This window comes from Bombina bombina, chromosome 2 (assembly GCF_027579735.1).
Source record: "Bombina bombina isolate aBomBom1 chromosome 2, aBomBom1.pri, whole genome shotgun sequence".
NCBI lineage: Eukaryota > Metazoa > Chordata > Amphibia > Anura > Bombinatoridae > Bombina > Bombina bombina.
This window is the reverse complement of record NC_069500.1, coordinates 895,009,642-895,024,706: the sequence shown is the minus strand read 5'-3', so window position 1 is coordinate 895,024,706 and position 15,065 is coordinate 895,009,642. Positions and strand designations below refer to the sequence as shown.

At 39.2% G+C, this 15,065-nt stretch overlaps 1 protein-coding gene across 2 annotated transcripts in view; it reads left to right on the top strand.

Moving 5' to 3' along the window:
- Positions 1-4,424: 4,424 nt before the first annotated feature.
- STAP1 (signal transducing adaptor family member 1) overlaps positions 4,425-15,065 on the top strand; it is a 259,545-nt gene continuing 248,904 nt past the window's right edge. For both annotated transcript variants that reach the window (XM_053703267.1, XM_053703269.1), the window contains exon 1: positions 4,425-4,634. In XM_053703267.1, the coding sequence (XP_053559242.1) occupies positions 4,524-4,634 (111 nt within the window). In that variant the 5' untranslated portion in view covers positions 4,425-4,523. The remainder of the gene's footprint in view (positions 4,635-15,065) is intronic.

Sequence of the window (15,065 nt, the reverse complement as noted above, 5' to 3'; positions counted from 1 at the left end):
AATGTGAGTCCAAATTTTCTATAATTATCTGGTGTGGTATTACTCTAGCCATACAATACTAGGCCATATAGGCTATTTTGTGCTTTCTATCTTATACAGACCCTGTAACAATTCGGTAGGTCGGTCTGCTGGGTGACTGTTATAGATCCCAGACTGTGTCATTTGCACCAATTGAGGCGCTTCATCACATGTGAGTGCAATTATATAGCAAAATTCACCATTCTTTGGAACCTACAATATTGGGCCATGTGGCGCATCTGTTCTTGTTTGTTATTCAAGCTGTGGAGTTCACTAATATTCGGAAGGGAAAAATAAGGGAGGTGGTCCTAAGAACCAGGCACCACCGCTTGTAGAACCCTTCTCCCAAATGTTGCTTCCACTGAAGCAAAAACATTAAACTTATAGAAACTTGTGAAAGTGTGTAAAGAAGACCACGTTGCAGCCTTACAGATCTGTTTAACTGACGCTTCATTTTTGAAGACCCAAGTAAAAGACACTGCACAAGTAGAATGGGCCATGATTCTTGAAGGGAGCCCCTGGCCCACTTCCCTCTAGGCCATACTGATCAGACTTTTCAGCCAAAAGGAAATAATAACAGCTGAGGCCTTTTGCCCCTTGTGCTTACCGATATACATAATGAATAAAGAAGAAGATTGATGGAACTCCTTAGTAGAGTGAAGGTAAAATGTCAACGCACTGACCACTTCCAAATTGTCCAACAGTCTCTCCTTAGAGGAAGATGGGTTGGGACAAAGAGAAGGAACCACGATCTCCTGATTGATGTTACTCAACACAGCCTTATCCCGATGGAGCACCAGATACAGAGGATCACACATCAAAGCTGAAAGATCTGACACTATGCGAGCAGAGAAAACAGCCAATAAAAATAACACCTCTCTCTGCCTACCTCCATGATACAAGGCAAATAACTACTGGAGGGTAGGGGAAGTGGGAGTGATATTTATAGCCTTTGTTTGGGGTGTCTTTACCTCCTCCTGGTTGCCAGGTATAGTATTCCCATAAGTAATTAATGTTGTTGTGGACTCTCACAGCCAATTGAAGGAAATAATATTGTCATTTTACATGGGAAGCTGCGGGCAACAATGTGTCTGACCACACAGTTATAGGTTCTGCTTTGAGTACCTGTATTTGTTAACTTTTTTATTTAAATGCACTGTGACTCTTTTTTGTTCATAATAAATGTTCCCTTATTAGGTGCCTTTGTCTAATATTTAAACCGCGTTAATGAAGAGACTAGTAATAACAGTATTGTCGTTTTTAGATTGATTTTTCCAAATTGCATTTTGGGATTTTTAATATGTTAGCTTTAGGATTCCTTAGGATTGACCATACTGGTGGCAACAGAGATAGTTTAGTATGGGTGGCATTAAAGGAGAGTTTGGGTATTTTCTAAGCATAGTACAGACGAGAGAGTGCATGCTAACCCTTGAATTAAGTCACACGCTTTTCTGGAGCAGGTGTAGACTGTGACAAACTGGTTAAGGTGGAAAGAGTTGGTTAACCCTTTGAGTGATAAACTAGTGACTGTTGCAGGGTCGGTTAAACCCTGTACTTCACAATAGGGTTGTCAAGGGACAGGCAAAGTCTCTCCAGAAAAGGACCATGAGGTTGAAAAGGAACTTAATATACACACTACCCCAGTACGGTGGGTGAAACAAATCCAGAAGTGTGACAAGCTTGTAGTCAGTTCAGGCCAAAGGTCACACCGTGCATGCAAAGAAAGTACTAAATCAGTATCCAAAAGAGAAAAACAAAGTTCATACCAAAGTCAGAAACGTGCAGAAAGAATTACATTGCCAAATCAGAGTCCAAAGCAATGTCTAAATCCAGCAGAAGTCGTCAACAGGAACAGCAATGAAAAAGAAAATAATTAGCGCACCCAAGAAGAGTCCTATACACGGGCGCTAACTGAAGGGACTAGTTGCCTCAAACATTGCAGTAGAAGGTGCACTAGCCTGACACAAAATTAGCGTGACTCTCGGAAGCAGCTGATAGAATAGCGCGGTAGATAGCATGGTGGGATAGCGTGCTATTCAGGCAGGACCTGATGTGCACTAATTCGTCGCCAAGCAACATGAGGCGCACTAACAGGGGTCAATCACAATCTTATATATAAGATAAATATCCCCATAGACAGTAATGATGAATTTTCTAAAGCAATGTGATCAACCCAAAATTAAACTTTCATGATTCAGATAGAGCATGCAATTTTAAACAAAATTTAAAATTAACTTCTATTATCTACTTAGTACTTTCACTATCCTTTGTTGAAAAGCATACCTAGGTAGGTTCAGGAGCAGTAAAACATTACTGGGAGCTTGCTGCTGATTGGTGGCTGCATATATATGTCTCTTGTCAATGGTTCACCTGAAGTGTTCAGCTAGCTCTCACTAGTGTATTGTTGCTCCTTCATCAAAGGAAAATTATTCAAATTTGATTAAGCACATAGTAAACCTTTGACAGGAGGCACATATGTGCAGCCGCTAATCAGCATTGGCCGCGAATCTGCAGGAGGGGCGTTGCACCAGCAGTTCACAAGAGCTTCTGGTGCAATGCTGAATGCGGAGAGCGTCTGTCGGACCTGATCCGCACTGTCGAATCATATCCGACAGGCCTTTCATAAAAAGGCCCCCTAGACTTAGAAGCTGAACTCTGCTATTCATCTCTCCCTCATTGACCTCAGAAGAGGCATTTATATAATGAACTGCAAAATAATGAAACTTTTGCAAACTAAATTACAGTGGTTAATTGTGCCTACTCCCGTAGTAAGTGTGGATTGGTTCCACCAAGTATGGCAAATGGTGGGAGGAGTTTGGTAATTGAAAAACAATTGCAGGAGCAATCATATTCATCTAGTCAAGTTATTGCAAGGCTGCAGAAAAAAATCTTGTAATCTTTAATCATTATTAGACTTAAAGGGTCAAGAAACCCCAAAAGTTTATTTCATGACGTGGATAGAACATACAATTTTAAACAACTTTCCAATTTAGTTCTGTTATCAAATTTGTTTTATTCTCTTGTTATCCTTTGCTGAAGGAACAGCATTGCACTACTGGCAGCTAGCTGAACACATTTAGTTAACCAATAACAAGAGATAAATGTGTGCAGGCACCAATTAGCAACTAGCTGCCGCTAGTATAGGATATGTGCATATTCTTTTACAATAAGGAATACCAAGAGAACAATTTGAAAATAGAAGTGAATTTAAAAGTGTCTTAAAATGACAAGCTCTATCTCAATCATGCAAGTTTAATTTTGACTTTAAAGGGACAGGCCACTCTCTTTTGTGCAAACAGAAACAGAAGCACTTAACTAGGAATGAACAGCTCAGTAGCTTGTTCTATGGCGAGTTACCACCTAGGAGCAACCTCTTTTAGCCCAGTTGTGCTTTTCACCAAGGAGGACTTTCTAGTTCACTCTGTTTATTCTTTTTTTAAATATAATGTTCCTTTAACACAATCAATGTGGTGAAATGATATAAAGTTTTTTTACAGTGAGGAGTGTCAGCATTCTATGGGGTGAATTTATCAGCAATTTATATAGCCGTGTTTCCGGCAAGCCTGGAAACAGAAGTTATGAAGCAGCGTTCTAAAGACCGCTGCTCCATAACTTGTAAGTCTGCTCTTAGGCGGAGGACAGTAATCAACCCGATCGAATACGATCGGGTTGATTAACACCCCCTGCGAATCTGCAGGGGGCGGCATTGTACCAGCAGTTCACAAGAACTGCTGGTGCAATGATAAATGCTGACAGCGTATGCTATCGGCATTTATCGATGTGCAGCGGACATGATACGCTACATCGTATCATGTCCGCTCGCACTATAATAAATTGACCCCATTGTATGAACTCTTATACCTACCTTGTAAATATACACACTATACACAGGAGTGTATAAACCTTGCTAAGAAAGCTACATTTAGTTTTATAGTTTTTATTATTCTTAGTAAATATCTGTATATTTGTCTGGAAATTAAAGTAGGAAAAATCATTTACTTAAAAAAAGATCAATGCTTCCATGATTGTCAAACAGTGCACTCTATACATGTATAGTAACTACTTCAAATTTCACTGCCATAATTTACTGCTTGTGCACTGAATTTATGATGAAACGAATATACAGTAGTTGTTCTAATAAACATTTTAATAATGCCCCATGAAAATACATTGAAATCATACATTTTATAGTATTTTGAATACTTTTGAGAGCAGCTCTTTTATGATTTTAACCTGTAGAAATATTATTTTTTTTCTCTTTAAGAGATATTTGATCATAAATACACTCTTTAATCACATACGTTCTTCTACAAACTCTCCTCCTCCCTACAGTAATAGAGATGGGAGGAGTTGCTAAAGTACAAACATTCCTTGCCAAGTTTTTTTTTTATTATTTGATTCTGAACTTCCTTATGTATCATACTAGCTTGCCGTATATGCTACATGACAGTGGAACAGATATTCTTGTGACATTTGGATTAACACAGATATAGAAAACCAGTGATATGGCAACTCCTATACCAGCTCCAAGAAAAATTTATAAGCAGAGATCTTTGATAACTTCACTGCCTCTGTACTACGAAGGGTTAATATGGATCACACGTGACAAACACCAGGTAAGTGCCAAGGCAGTAGTGTCTGAGCAGACTGCGCAACCATACACTCAATTCATAACTACATAGTACAGCCCTGTATACAATAAAAAGTCATTGCTTTATGTCTGGCAACAAAAAATCGAATGTATAAGTACAACCTGATAATGAACATATGTCCACTGTAAACAGTTATGTGTTCTTTCACAATAGTCTTTTTCTGTGATGGCTAATGTCATAAAACATTGGGGCCACATATAAATGTGTGGCTAGGAATAAACACACAAATAAAATATTTTCTAAAGATGTCATGTGGCAGAGGGCTAGATTTAGGTACGATGCCTCCTTGATTGCTCACCCTCTAGAAATTCACCAAAGCACACATTGGGCCAGATAATGAGTGGCGTTCTAACAGTTACGTGCAAGCGATATTGGGTTTATTGCGGCTGTTTGCGCACGTTGAAAGTAAACGTGATCACTTGAGTGCAATTTAATTTAACGCGCAACGGGAAAGAGCAACCTCAGAGCTCTAGTTAACTGTTTGCAAAACAAAAAAGTGTCACAAGACACATCCAAAATAGATTTTAAAGTACAGTTACACTCATAATAACATTATCTAATAAAAAACTAATAAAAAAATTGCACATAAAACATAAGAACTCAAAGATATGAGGTCTCAGGTGTTAGAAAAAAAAGGTTGCAAAGGGCTTTAACAGAGATACATACATATACGTCTAAATATGTATATGTATATAGTACAGACTATATATATATATATATATATATATGTGTGTGTGTTTATACTTGTGTACATATGTATAAATGTATTTATATGTGAATTGTGTATATATGTATTTATAGACAAAAAGCATATTTTTGCAATATTCGTATTTAATAAAGGTCTTAACTATGTATTTACTGTAAATATTTCACATGCCAATGTTCTGCACATAGCAGAATATGGTCTATGTATTTATAAATAAATATTTATATATATATATATATATATATTTATATTTATATGTATATAGCTAAACCTATAAATAATCATATAGATACATAGGTATAGATATATATTTTACCAAAATACCGTCAGATATATGTAGAAATATTTATTTATGAATACATAGAACATATTCTTCTATGCGAAGAACATTGGAATGTCAAATATTCATATTTTCATGTCGGGTTAGCGCACTTGAGAATATGCGATTTGGTTTACACGCGAGTAGGGTGTTTGGGGTTTTTCTCCACTTTTTTAGCTCCATTGACTTATATGGGGGAATATGCGCGATATTTGAAGTTCTGCCTTTTACGCATGTCGGGTTAGCGCACAAGCAAAAACTTTTTACTTTCAACTTGTAATATGAGCACTAACCGATGACCGCAAAAAGCTTCTAGCGGAGTTAGCGGGGGAGCAATGAATAGTGCTCCACTCATAATCTGGCCCATTATGGGCTCTATTTAAGAAGCTGCGAATGTGAGCTGCTGCTTCCTAACCTATACGCCAGCTCTGTGCTGGCGGTTTGCATTCCTCCACGGACTTTTCCGACCAGAGTGATTGACAGCATGGGGGCGGCTGCGATACTGGGCGGACAGGTTCAGCTCTTTATAACCCCCTAGCATTCCTTAAATGGAGCCCTATAAGTTCCACTCTTTCCTGGGGCCATAAAAACATTGGAATACATTTTTAGTTCTGCTTTTTCCCTTGGGCTGTTAGGTGGCCATGCCTGATCTATCTTACACAGATATAATACAATGTTGCTTGATTTTGGCAATCATTAGCCTACAATATGGTGCTGCGTGTAAAAGTACATGATCCATGTCCTCTGTGCAGGCGCTGTTGTTATCCTGCTACATGTCTCTGTATTAGAATCTGCAGTTTGGCATTTTTATATTCATATATTTAGGATCAATAAATACATGCACTCCATTCACCTCACTTTTATCCTGTCACTTAAAGGGTCATGAAACCCAAACTGTCAATATTCAGAGTGTACAATTTTAAGCATCTTTCCAATTTACTTCTATTATCTAATTTGCTTTGTTCTTTTGTTAACCTTTGTTGAAAAGCATACCTAGGTAGTGCCTGGAATTGGCTGCACATATATGTCATTGGCTTACTGATGCGTTCAGCTAGCTCCCAGTAGTGCATTGCTGCTCCTTCAATTAAGGATACCAAGAGAATTGGAAAGTTGTTTAAAAATGTCTGAATCATTAAAGAATTTTTTTTTGGTTTCATGTCCCTTTAAGTCTTTGTAAATAGAGTTGGAGATAAAATGACATATACTGAAGGCTAAAATCCAATGAGCAATGTAGAAAAGGGGAACACTTTATAAGATTATTCAGTCTGTTTTAACAATTTAGGGCTAGATTGCTCTGGTTAACTGTTGCTTGAATAACAAGTTGCACAAAACACATAAAAAATACATTTAAAGGTACAGTTACACTCATAATAACGCCATCTAATAAATATTGGGGAAAAAAAGTTGTAAGGGCTCAAAGATTTGAGGTCTCAGGTGTTAGAAAAAAAAAAGGTATTCAAAGGGCTTTAACATAGAGATACAGTACATACACTTCTAAATATGTATGTGTGTGTGTATATATACAGTATATATACAATATATATATATATGTTTATATGTGTGTGCATATGTTTTTATGTACAGTATTTATATGTGTATATATGTATTTACAGAGAAATATACCCACATAAATACAAATGTATACATATATAGACATATCAAGTAGCTTAAAACATGAAAAATCGTATTTATGCAATATTCATATTTAATAAAGTGTTTAACTGTGTATGTACTGTAAATAGGTCACATTCCAATGTTCTTCACATAAGGGAATATGTTCTAAGTATTTATAAATGAATATTCCTAAATATATCTGTATATATCTATACGTATATATATATATATATATACCTATATATATATATATATATATATATATATATATATATATATATATATATATATATATAAAACACGGAAGAGGACTGCATCCCATGACCCTGTAACATGCTCAGCCCTGGGTGCTCGCGGGCACTGACAGGAAGCTGTGCTGTCCACAGAGTCACAGGCAGTTAACCCCAGGCAGGTCTGGGTACATAGGGAAATTACAAAACAAATTAATACAACACACAGAGAAAGTCCAGCACTCGCTTACAAGCTCTACTAAGGACCTTGATGTGGTACCTGGGCTTGTCCCATTTGGCCAAATGCGGTAACTAACCTTTCCATTTTTGCTTTTAAATCTTAGCTTAGAGCCGGAAGAGGACTGCACTCTCATACCGGACCGGGTACACATACCATGACCCTGTAACATGCTCAGTCCTGGGTGCTCACGGCCACTCACAGGAAGCTGTGCTGTCCACAGAGTCACAGGCAGTTAACCCCAGACAGGTCTGGGTGCAAGAACCATAGGGAAATTACAAAACAAATTAATACAACACACAGAGAAAGTCCAGCACTCATTTACAAGCTCTCAGCTAAGATTTAAAAGCAAAAATGGAATGGTTAGTTACCGCATTTGGCCAAATGGGACAATCCCAGGTACCACATCAAGGTCCTTTCCAATACCTGGGACCCTAAAACAGCCACACAACGCAAGCTCTCAAATTTAAACAAACTGGGAACAAAGGAAGGGTGCACAGGCTTATGTGATCACCCTAGACATATACAAAACACGGAAGAGGACTGCACTCTCATACCGCACCGGATACACATCCCATGACCCGGTAACAGGCTCAGCCCTGGGTGCTCATGGGCACTCACAGGAAGCTGTGCTGTCCATAGAGTCACAGGCAGTTAACTCCAGACAGGTCTGGGTGCAAGAACCATTGGGAAATTACAAAACAAATTAATACAACAAACAGAGAAAGTCCAGCACTCACTTACAAGCTCTCAGCTAAGATTTAAAAGCAAAAATGGAAAGGTTAGTTACCGCAGTCTTCTTCCGTGTTTTGTATATGTCTAGGGTGATTACATAAGCCTGTGCACCCTTCCCTTGTTCCCAGTTTGTTTGGATTTGAGAGCTTGCATTGTGTGGCTGTTTTAGGGTCTCAGGTATTGTGGAAAGGACCTTGATGTGGTACCTGGGCTTGTCCCATTTGGCCAAATGCAGTAACTAACCTTTCCATTTTTGCTTTTAAATCTTAGCTGAGAGCTTGTAAGTGAGTGCTGGACTTTCTCTGTGTGTTATATATATATATATATATATATATATATATATATATATATATATACAAAACACGGGTGGGGTCAGCACTCTCAAGCCGGACCGGGTACACATCCTATGACCCTGTAACATGCACAGCCCTGGGTGTAAAACAGCACTCTCAGGAAGCTGCACTCTCACCAGAGTCACAGACAGGCCTGGGTGCAAGGCCCAAACAGGGAAAATTACAAAAAAATAATAAATTAATATAGCACACAGAGAAAGTCCAGCACTCACTCACAAGCTCTCAACTAAGATAAAAAGCAGCAATGGAAGAGTTATTTACAGCATCTGGCCAAATGGGAAAAAGCCCAGTACCTCGTCAAGGTCTCTTCCAAAAACCTGGGTCCCTAAACAGCCACACAATGCAGGCTCACATTCAAACAACTGTGAAAAAATGGAGGGTGCACAGGCTTATGTAATCTCATGGGTGGGGTCAGCACTCTTAGGTCAGACCGGGTACACATCCTATGACCCTGTAACATGCACAGCCCTGGGTGCAAAACAGCACTCTCAGGAAGCTGCACTGTCACCAGTGTTTTGTATATGTTTGGGGAGATTACATAAGCCTGTGCACCCTCCATTTTTTCACAGTTGTTTGAATGTGAGCCTGCATTGTGTGGCTGTTTAGGGACCCAGGTTTTTGGAAGAGACCTTGACGAGGTACCTGGGCTTTTCCCATTTGGCCAGATGTGGTAACTAACTCTTCCATTGCTGCTTTTTTGTTGTTATATATAGCTATATATATATATATATATATATATTGTGCCAAAATACCATCAGATATATGTAGAAATATGTAATTATGAATAAATAGAACATATTCTGCTATGTGAACAACATTGGAATGTGAAATATTCATATTTCATGCCGGACTAGCGCATTTGAGAAAACGCAATCGGGTTTGGGCGGCTTGTTGCACTCGGGTTTGACTCCATTGACTTCTATAAGGGAATATGTTAATGCGGTCGCTATATTCTAACTTCGGCTTGTTGCACATTGGGTTAGCTTGCAAGCGCAAACTTTTTACTTTCAACTTGTAATACACGCGGTATCCAGCGCACACAAAAATCTGAAGTCCAGCATAGTTAGCGCGGGAGCGATAAATAGCGATCCACTCGTAAACTGTTCCTTAAAGAGACATGAATAAACAATAATACAATGTTGTAACAAGTTTCAGATTTTTTTTTATCACACTATTGCTTGAAAAATAATCTGTTTATCCCCTATAAAGTAGTTGAACACCTAGTTAAAATGACGTGCAAGTAAAAAGTAAACTCTTCTGAATCGTATAGAGCATGCAGTTAAAACGTTTTAATTTACATTGTTATCAAATCACTTCTTTTTGTTGAAATTTAGCGCCATTCCATGATAACATATTGAGGTAGTCTCAGGAGTGTGCATTTAAATTTCAGTAAACTTAGGGCTCCCTGTACGAAGCAGCAGAGGCTGCTCCTCCTGAGCCCTTGCGGGACAGGTTCTCACATGTAAGCCTGCTTTCCGCAATGTAAGAAGCGGCGGTCGTTAGACTGTTGCTTCTTACACTCTTCTCCACCTCTGAGGTGGCGAAGAGAAATCACAGAGAGCTTGCTCTCTCCGGATGATTGACAGTCCCTTTTCTTTTGCGTGGTTGGTCGCACATTACACACTTGGTGTGTGTAATGCTGCATGTGGGCTAGTGGACGAACAGATCCGCTGCCCCTATGTGGCGAAGGCGTGCAGACAGCTTCTCAATGTTTTTGATACATGGGGGCCTTTGAGTGAGCACATTTTTGTAATTGATAGTTTTTATATTAAACAGCCTTTCTCTGCATTTTGTAAACTACCTGTAAATATTATAGTATGTAGTTTTTTTCTAACATATCGCCTCCCTCTCTCGGCAGTCACCACTAATGTTTGTTGCAGGGCTCGTTGCTTCCAATATGCAGGTGGTTCTCAATGCTTATACGCATGCGTATTAGGTGCCATATGACGTATACCTGCTCACCCAGCTCTCTTGCAATACTTGTCAAAGTCCACTTGTGCATGAGTTTATTGCTCCGAAGGGGAGTCCCCGTGGTGTAAAAGTAAACAGTGGGCTTATGTTTTGATTCACTGTATACTTGGGTAGGTGCCAGCTATTGCATCGCAAGAAGTGTCCCTTCCTCATTATCGCTTTAGCCATCTGGCAACAGTATTACCTACAATGTTTATAGCAATGTTATACAGTGTTGCAAACACTGCTGCAAACGAAACATGTCCTGAGCTCTAACTAATCTACCTAGATTTACTCTTCTACAAAGAATACCAATAGAACAAAGCTAATTTGAAAATAGTCAATTGGAATGTTGTTTAAAATCGAATGGTCTATCTGAGTCATGAAAGTTTAATTTTGTCTTGTTCTTTTAAAGTCAGCACAGATACTGAGCTAAATATAGCAAGTGATTGGGAGATATGCACATATTCCACCCCTGATTGGCTCAGTGGCCCATATCCAGCTCCAGACTAGTACTACATTGCCAGCCCAGAGCTGACTTTAAGTATGTTTTTATTTTTAACCCCTTTGTGGAGTTAAAATACATAATTGTGCTACAATAAAATGTTTTACACTCATTTGAGTGTTTTATTACTGCACCTTTATTATCTATCGTCTAGATTACGAGTTTTGCGCCAAACATGGTTCGAAAATAACACCAAAAAGTTGCGTTATTCCACTCTCCATAGCGCTGCCATTACGAGTTACTGAAAAGCCTCCTTGTGCTGTGCGTTATGGTGCAATAAGCTCCATACGGCACAGAAGTCAAGGGCTGATTTGATGTGCTCGTGCACGCTTTCCCCCATAGACATCAATGGGGAGAGAGTGTTAGAAAAAAACGAACACCTGAAGTGCAGAACGGAGATCGCCGTACTCAACCCCATTAATATCTATGTGGAAAATAAAGTTGCGTTTAAACCTAACACCCTAACATAAACCCCTAGTCTAAACACCCCTAATCCTAAAAACTATTAAACGAAATTATCAAAAATAAAAACAATTACACCTAAACTAATAGACCTATACAAATCAAAAAGCCCCCTCCAAAATAAAAACACCCCCTAGCCTACAATAAAAGGACCTTTTGTAGGGCATTGCTCTAAGTTAAACAGCTCTTTTACCTGTAAAAAAAATACAAAGTCCATGCAACAGTAAAACCCATCACCCAACCAACCCCCCAAAATAAAAAACCTAAGTCTAAAAAAAACCTAAGCTACCCATTGCCCCTAAAGAGGTATTTGTATGGACATTGCCCTTAAAAGGGCATTCAGCTCTTTTAGTGCCCTTAAAAAGGGATTCAACTCTTTGCCCAAAGCCCTAATCTAAAAAAAAACACCCCAAAAAAATTAAAAAACAAACAAAAAAATCTAACACTAACCCCATAAAATCTACTCACTATTCCTGAAGTCCGGACATCCATCTTCATCCAGGCGTTGAGGTGTCTTTATCCAGGTGGATACACCTTCATCCATCTCAGGGAAGTCTTCTATCTTCATCCCGGCAGCGAGGAGTGGAGCTATCCTGGAAGACATCCTGCGCGGAGCGTCCTCTTTATACGGTCATCGCCGTACACTGAAGTTGAATGCAAGGTAGCCATTTCAAAATGGCGTACCTTGCATTCCTATTAGCTGATTTGATTCTTCAAATTCAAATCAGCCAATAGGATGAGAGCTTCTGAAATCCTATTGGCTGTTCAAAACAGCCAATAGGATGAGAGTTACTGAAATCATATTTCCTGATTTGCACATCCAATAGGATTTCAGTAGCTCTTATCCTATTGGCTGCTCCTTAATGCATCCTGAGGCTGCGGACATCAATCCACCCTATCATATATGATCAGGTTGATTGACACCCCCTACTAGCGACCGATTGGCCGCAAATGTGCATGGGGAGGCATTGCACAAGCAGTTCACCAGAACTGCTTGTGCAATGATAAATGCTGACAGCGTTTGCTGTCTGCATTTATCGATGTGCGGCGGACATCGTCCGCTCGCACTTTAATAAATCGATGTGCGGGATCATGTCCGCTCGCACTTTAATAAATCGGCCCCCTTATCTGAAACATGAAAGTTTATTTTGACTAGACTGTCCCTTTAAGGCCTAATCAGGGGATTTCACCTATATTTCATTAAAGCATGCAGAATTCATCAAAACTCTTTGAATAAATGTGGCACTTTTTTAGCAAGCTTTATTAATAAACCATTAGTTGTACAAGACAATAGAAATGAATATACATTTATAAACATATTAGTCAATTGCTTATACAACCATTAATGCCAAGGAAAATTGTAGGGAATAACTGAAACAAGCCGAGTATTAGCGCCCGGCAAACCAGAGACTTCACGTGAATGCAGCCTATTCTTTAACCCCTTAATGACAACTGACGTACCAGGTACGTCATGCATTAACAAGCAGTTAATGACAATGGACGTACCTGGTACGTCAGTTATCTAACAGAGTGCTGGAAGTGATCACAATCACTTCCAGCAGCTCTGAGGGTATTGCAGTGATGCCTCGATATGGAGGCATCCTGCAATACCCCTTTACAAGACTCCGATGCAGAGAGAGCCACTCTGTGGCCCTCTCTGCACCGGTAGTGATGGTGCCGATGGTGCCTTTGTCCGGTGGGAGGAGGGAGCGTGTGCGCGCGTGCACAATGCGCGCATTAGCCACACTGACACCAATGAAAAAGGAAGGGGAAAAATTTTTTTTTTTTTTTTTTTTTACATTTAAAAGGATCTGGGAGGGGGAGGGGGTGGGGGTATTGTGGGGGGGGGGGGCTGCTACACTACAGAAATAAACATACAAATAAAAGTTAAAAATAAAATTAAAATAGTTTGGTTTGTGGGGCCAAACTGGGTACTGGCAGACAGCTGCCAGTACCCAAGATGGCGGTAATTAGGTAGGGGAGAGGGTTAGAGAGCTGGAGCGGGGGATCAGGGAGGTTGGTGCTAAGGCAGGGGTCCATCACAACTAAAATATTTTATAATTTTTATTTAAAAAAAAACAAAACTTTTATTTAGTACTGGCAGACTTTCTGCCAGTACTTAAGATGGCGGTAACAATTGTGGGGTGGGGGAGGGAAGAGAGCTGTTTGGGAGGGATCAGGGGGTGGGATGTGTCAGGTGGGAGGCTGATCTCTAAAATTAACCCTGCAAGCTCCCTACAAGCTACCTAATTTAACCCCTTCACTGCTGGGCATAATTCACGTGTGGTGCGCAGCAGCATTTAGCGGCCTTCTAATTACCAAAAAGCAACGCCAAAGCCATATAAATCTGCTATTTCTGAACAAAGGGGATCCCAGAGAAGCTTTTACAACAATTTCTGCCATAATTGCACAAGCTGTTTGTAAATAATTTCAGTGAGAAACCTAAAATTGTGAAAAATGTAAAGTTTTTTTTTTATTTGCTCGCATTTGGCGGTGAAATGGTAGCATAAAATATACCAAAATGGGCCTAGATCAATACTTGGGGTTGTCTACTACACTACACTAAAGCTAAAATTAACCCTACAAGCTCCCTACAAGCTCCCTAATTAACCCCTTCACTCCTGGGCATAAAACATGTGTGGTGCGCAGCGGCATTTAGCGGCCTTCTAATTACCAAAAAGCAACCACAAAGCCATATAAGTCTGTTATTTCTGAAAAAGGGGATCCCAGAGAAGCATTTACAACCATTTGTGCCATAATTGCAGAAGCTGTTTGTAAATAATTTCAGTGGGAAACCTAAAGTTTGTGACAAAATTTGTGAAAAAGTGAACTTTTTTTTTTTTTATCGCATTTGGCGGTGAAATGGTGGCATGAAATATATCAAAATGGGCCTAGATCAATACTTTGGGATGTCTTCTAAAACAAAATATATACATGTCTAGGGATATTCAGGTATTCCTGACAGATATCAGGGTTCCAAAGTAACTAGCGCTAATTTTGAAAAAAAGTGGTTTGGAAATAGCAAAGTGCTACTTGTATTTATTGCCCCATAAATTGCAAAAAAAGCAAAGAACATATAAACATTGGGTATTTCTAAACTCAGGACAAAATTTATAAGCTATTTAGCATGGGTGTTTTTTGGTGATTGTAGATGTGTAACAGATTTTGGGGGTCAAAGTTAGAAAATGTGTGTTTTTTTCCATTTTTTCCTCATATTTTATCATTTTTTTTTTTAGTAAATAATGGTATCTTTAGAAAGTCCATTTAATGACGAGAAAAACGG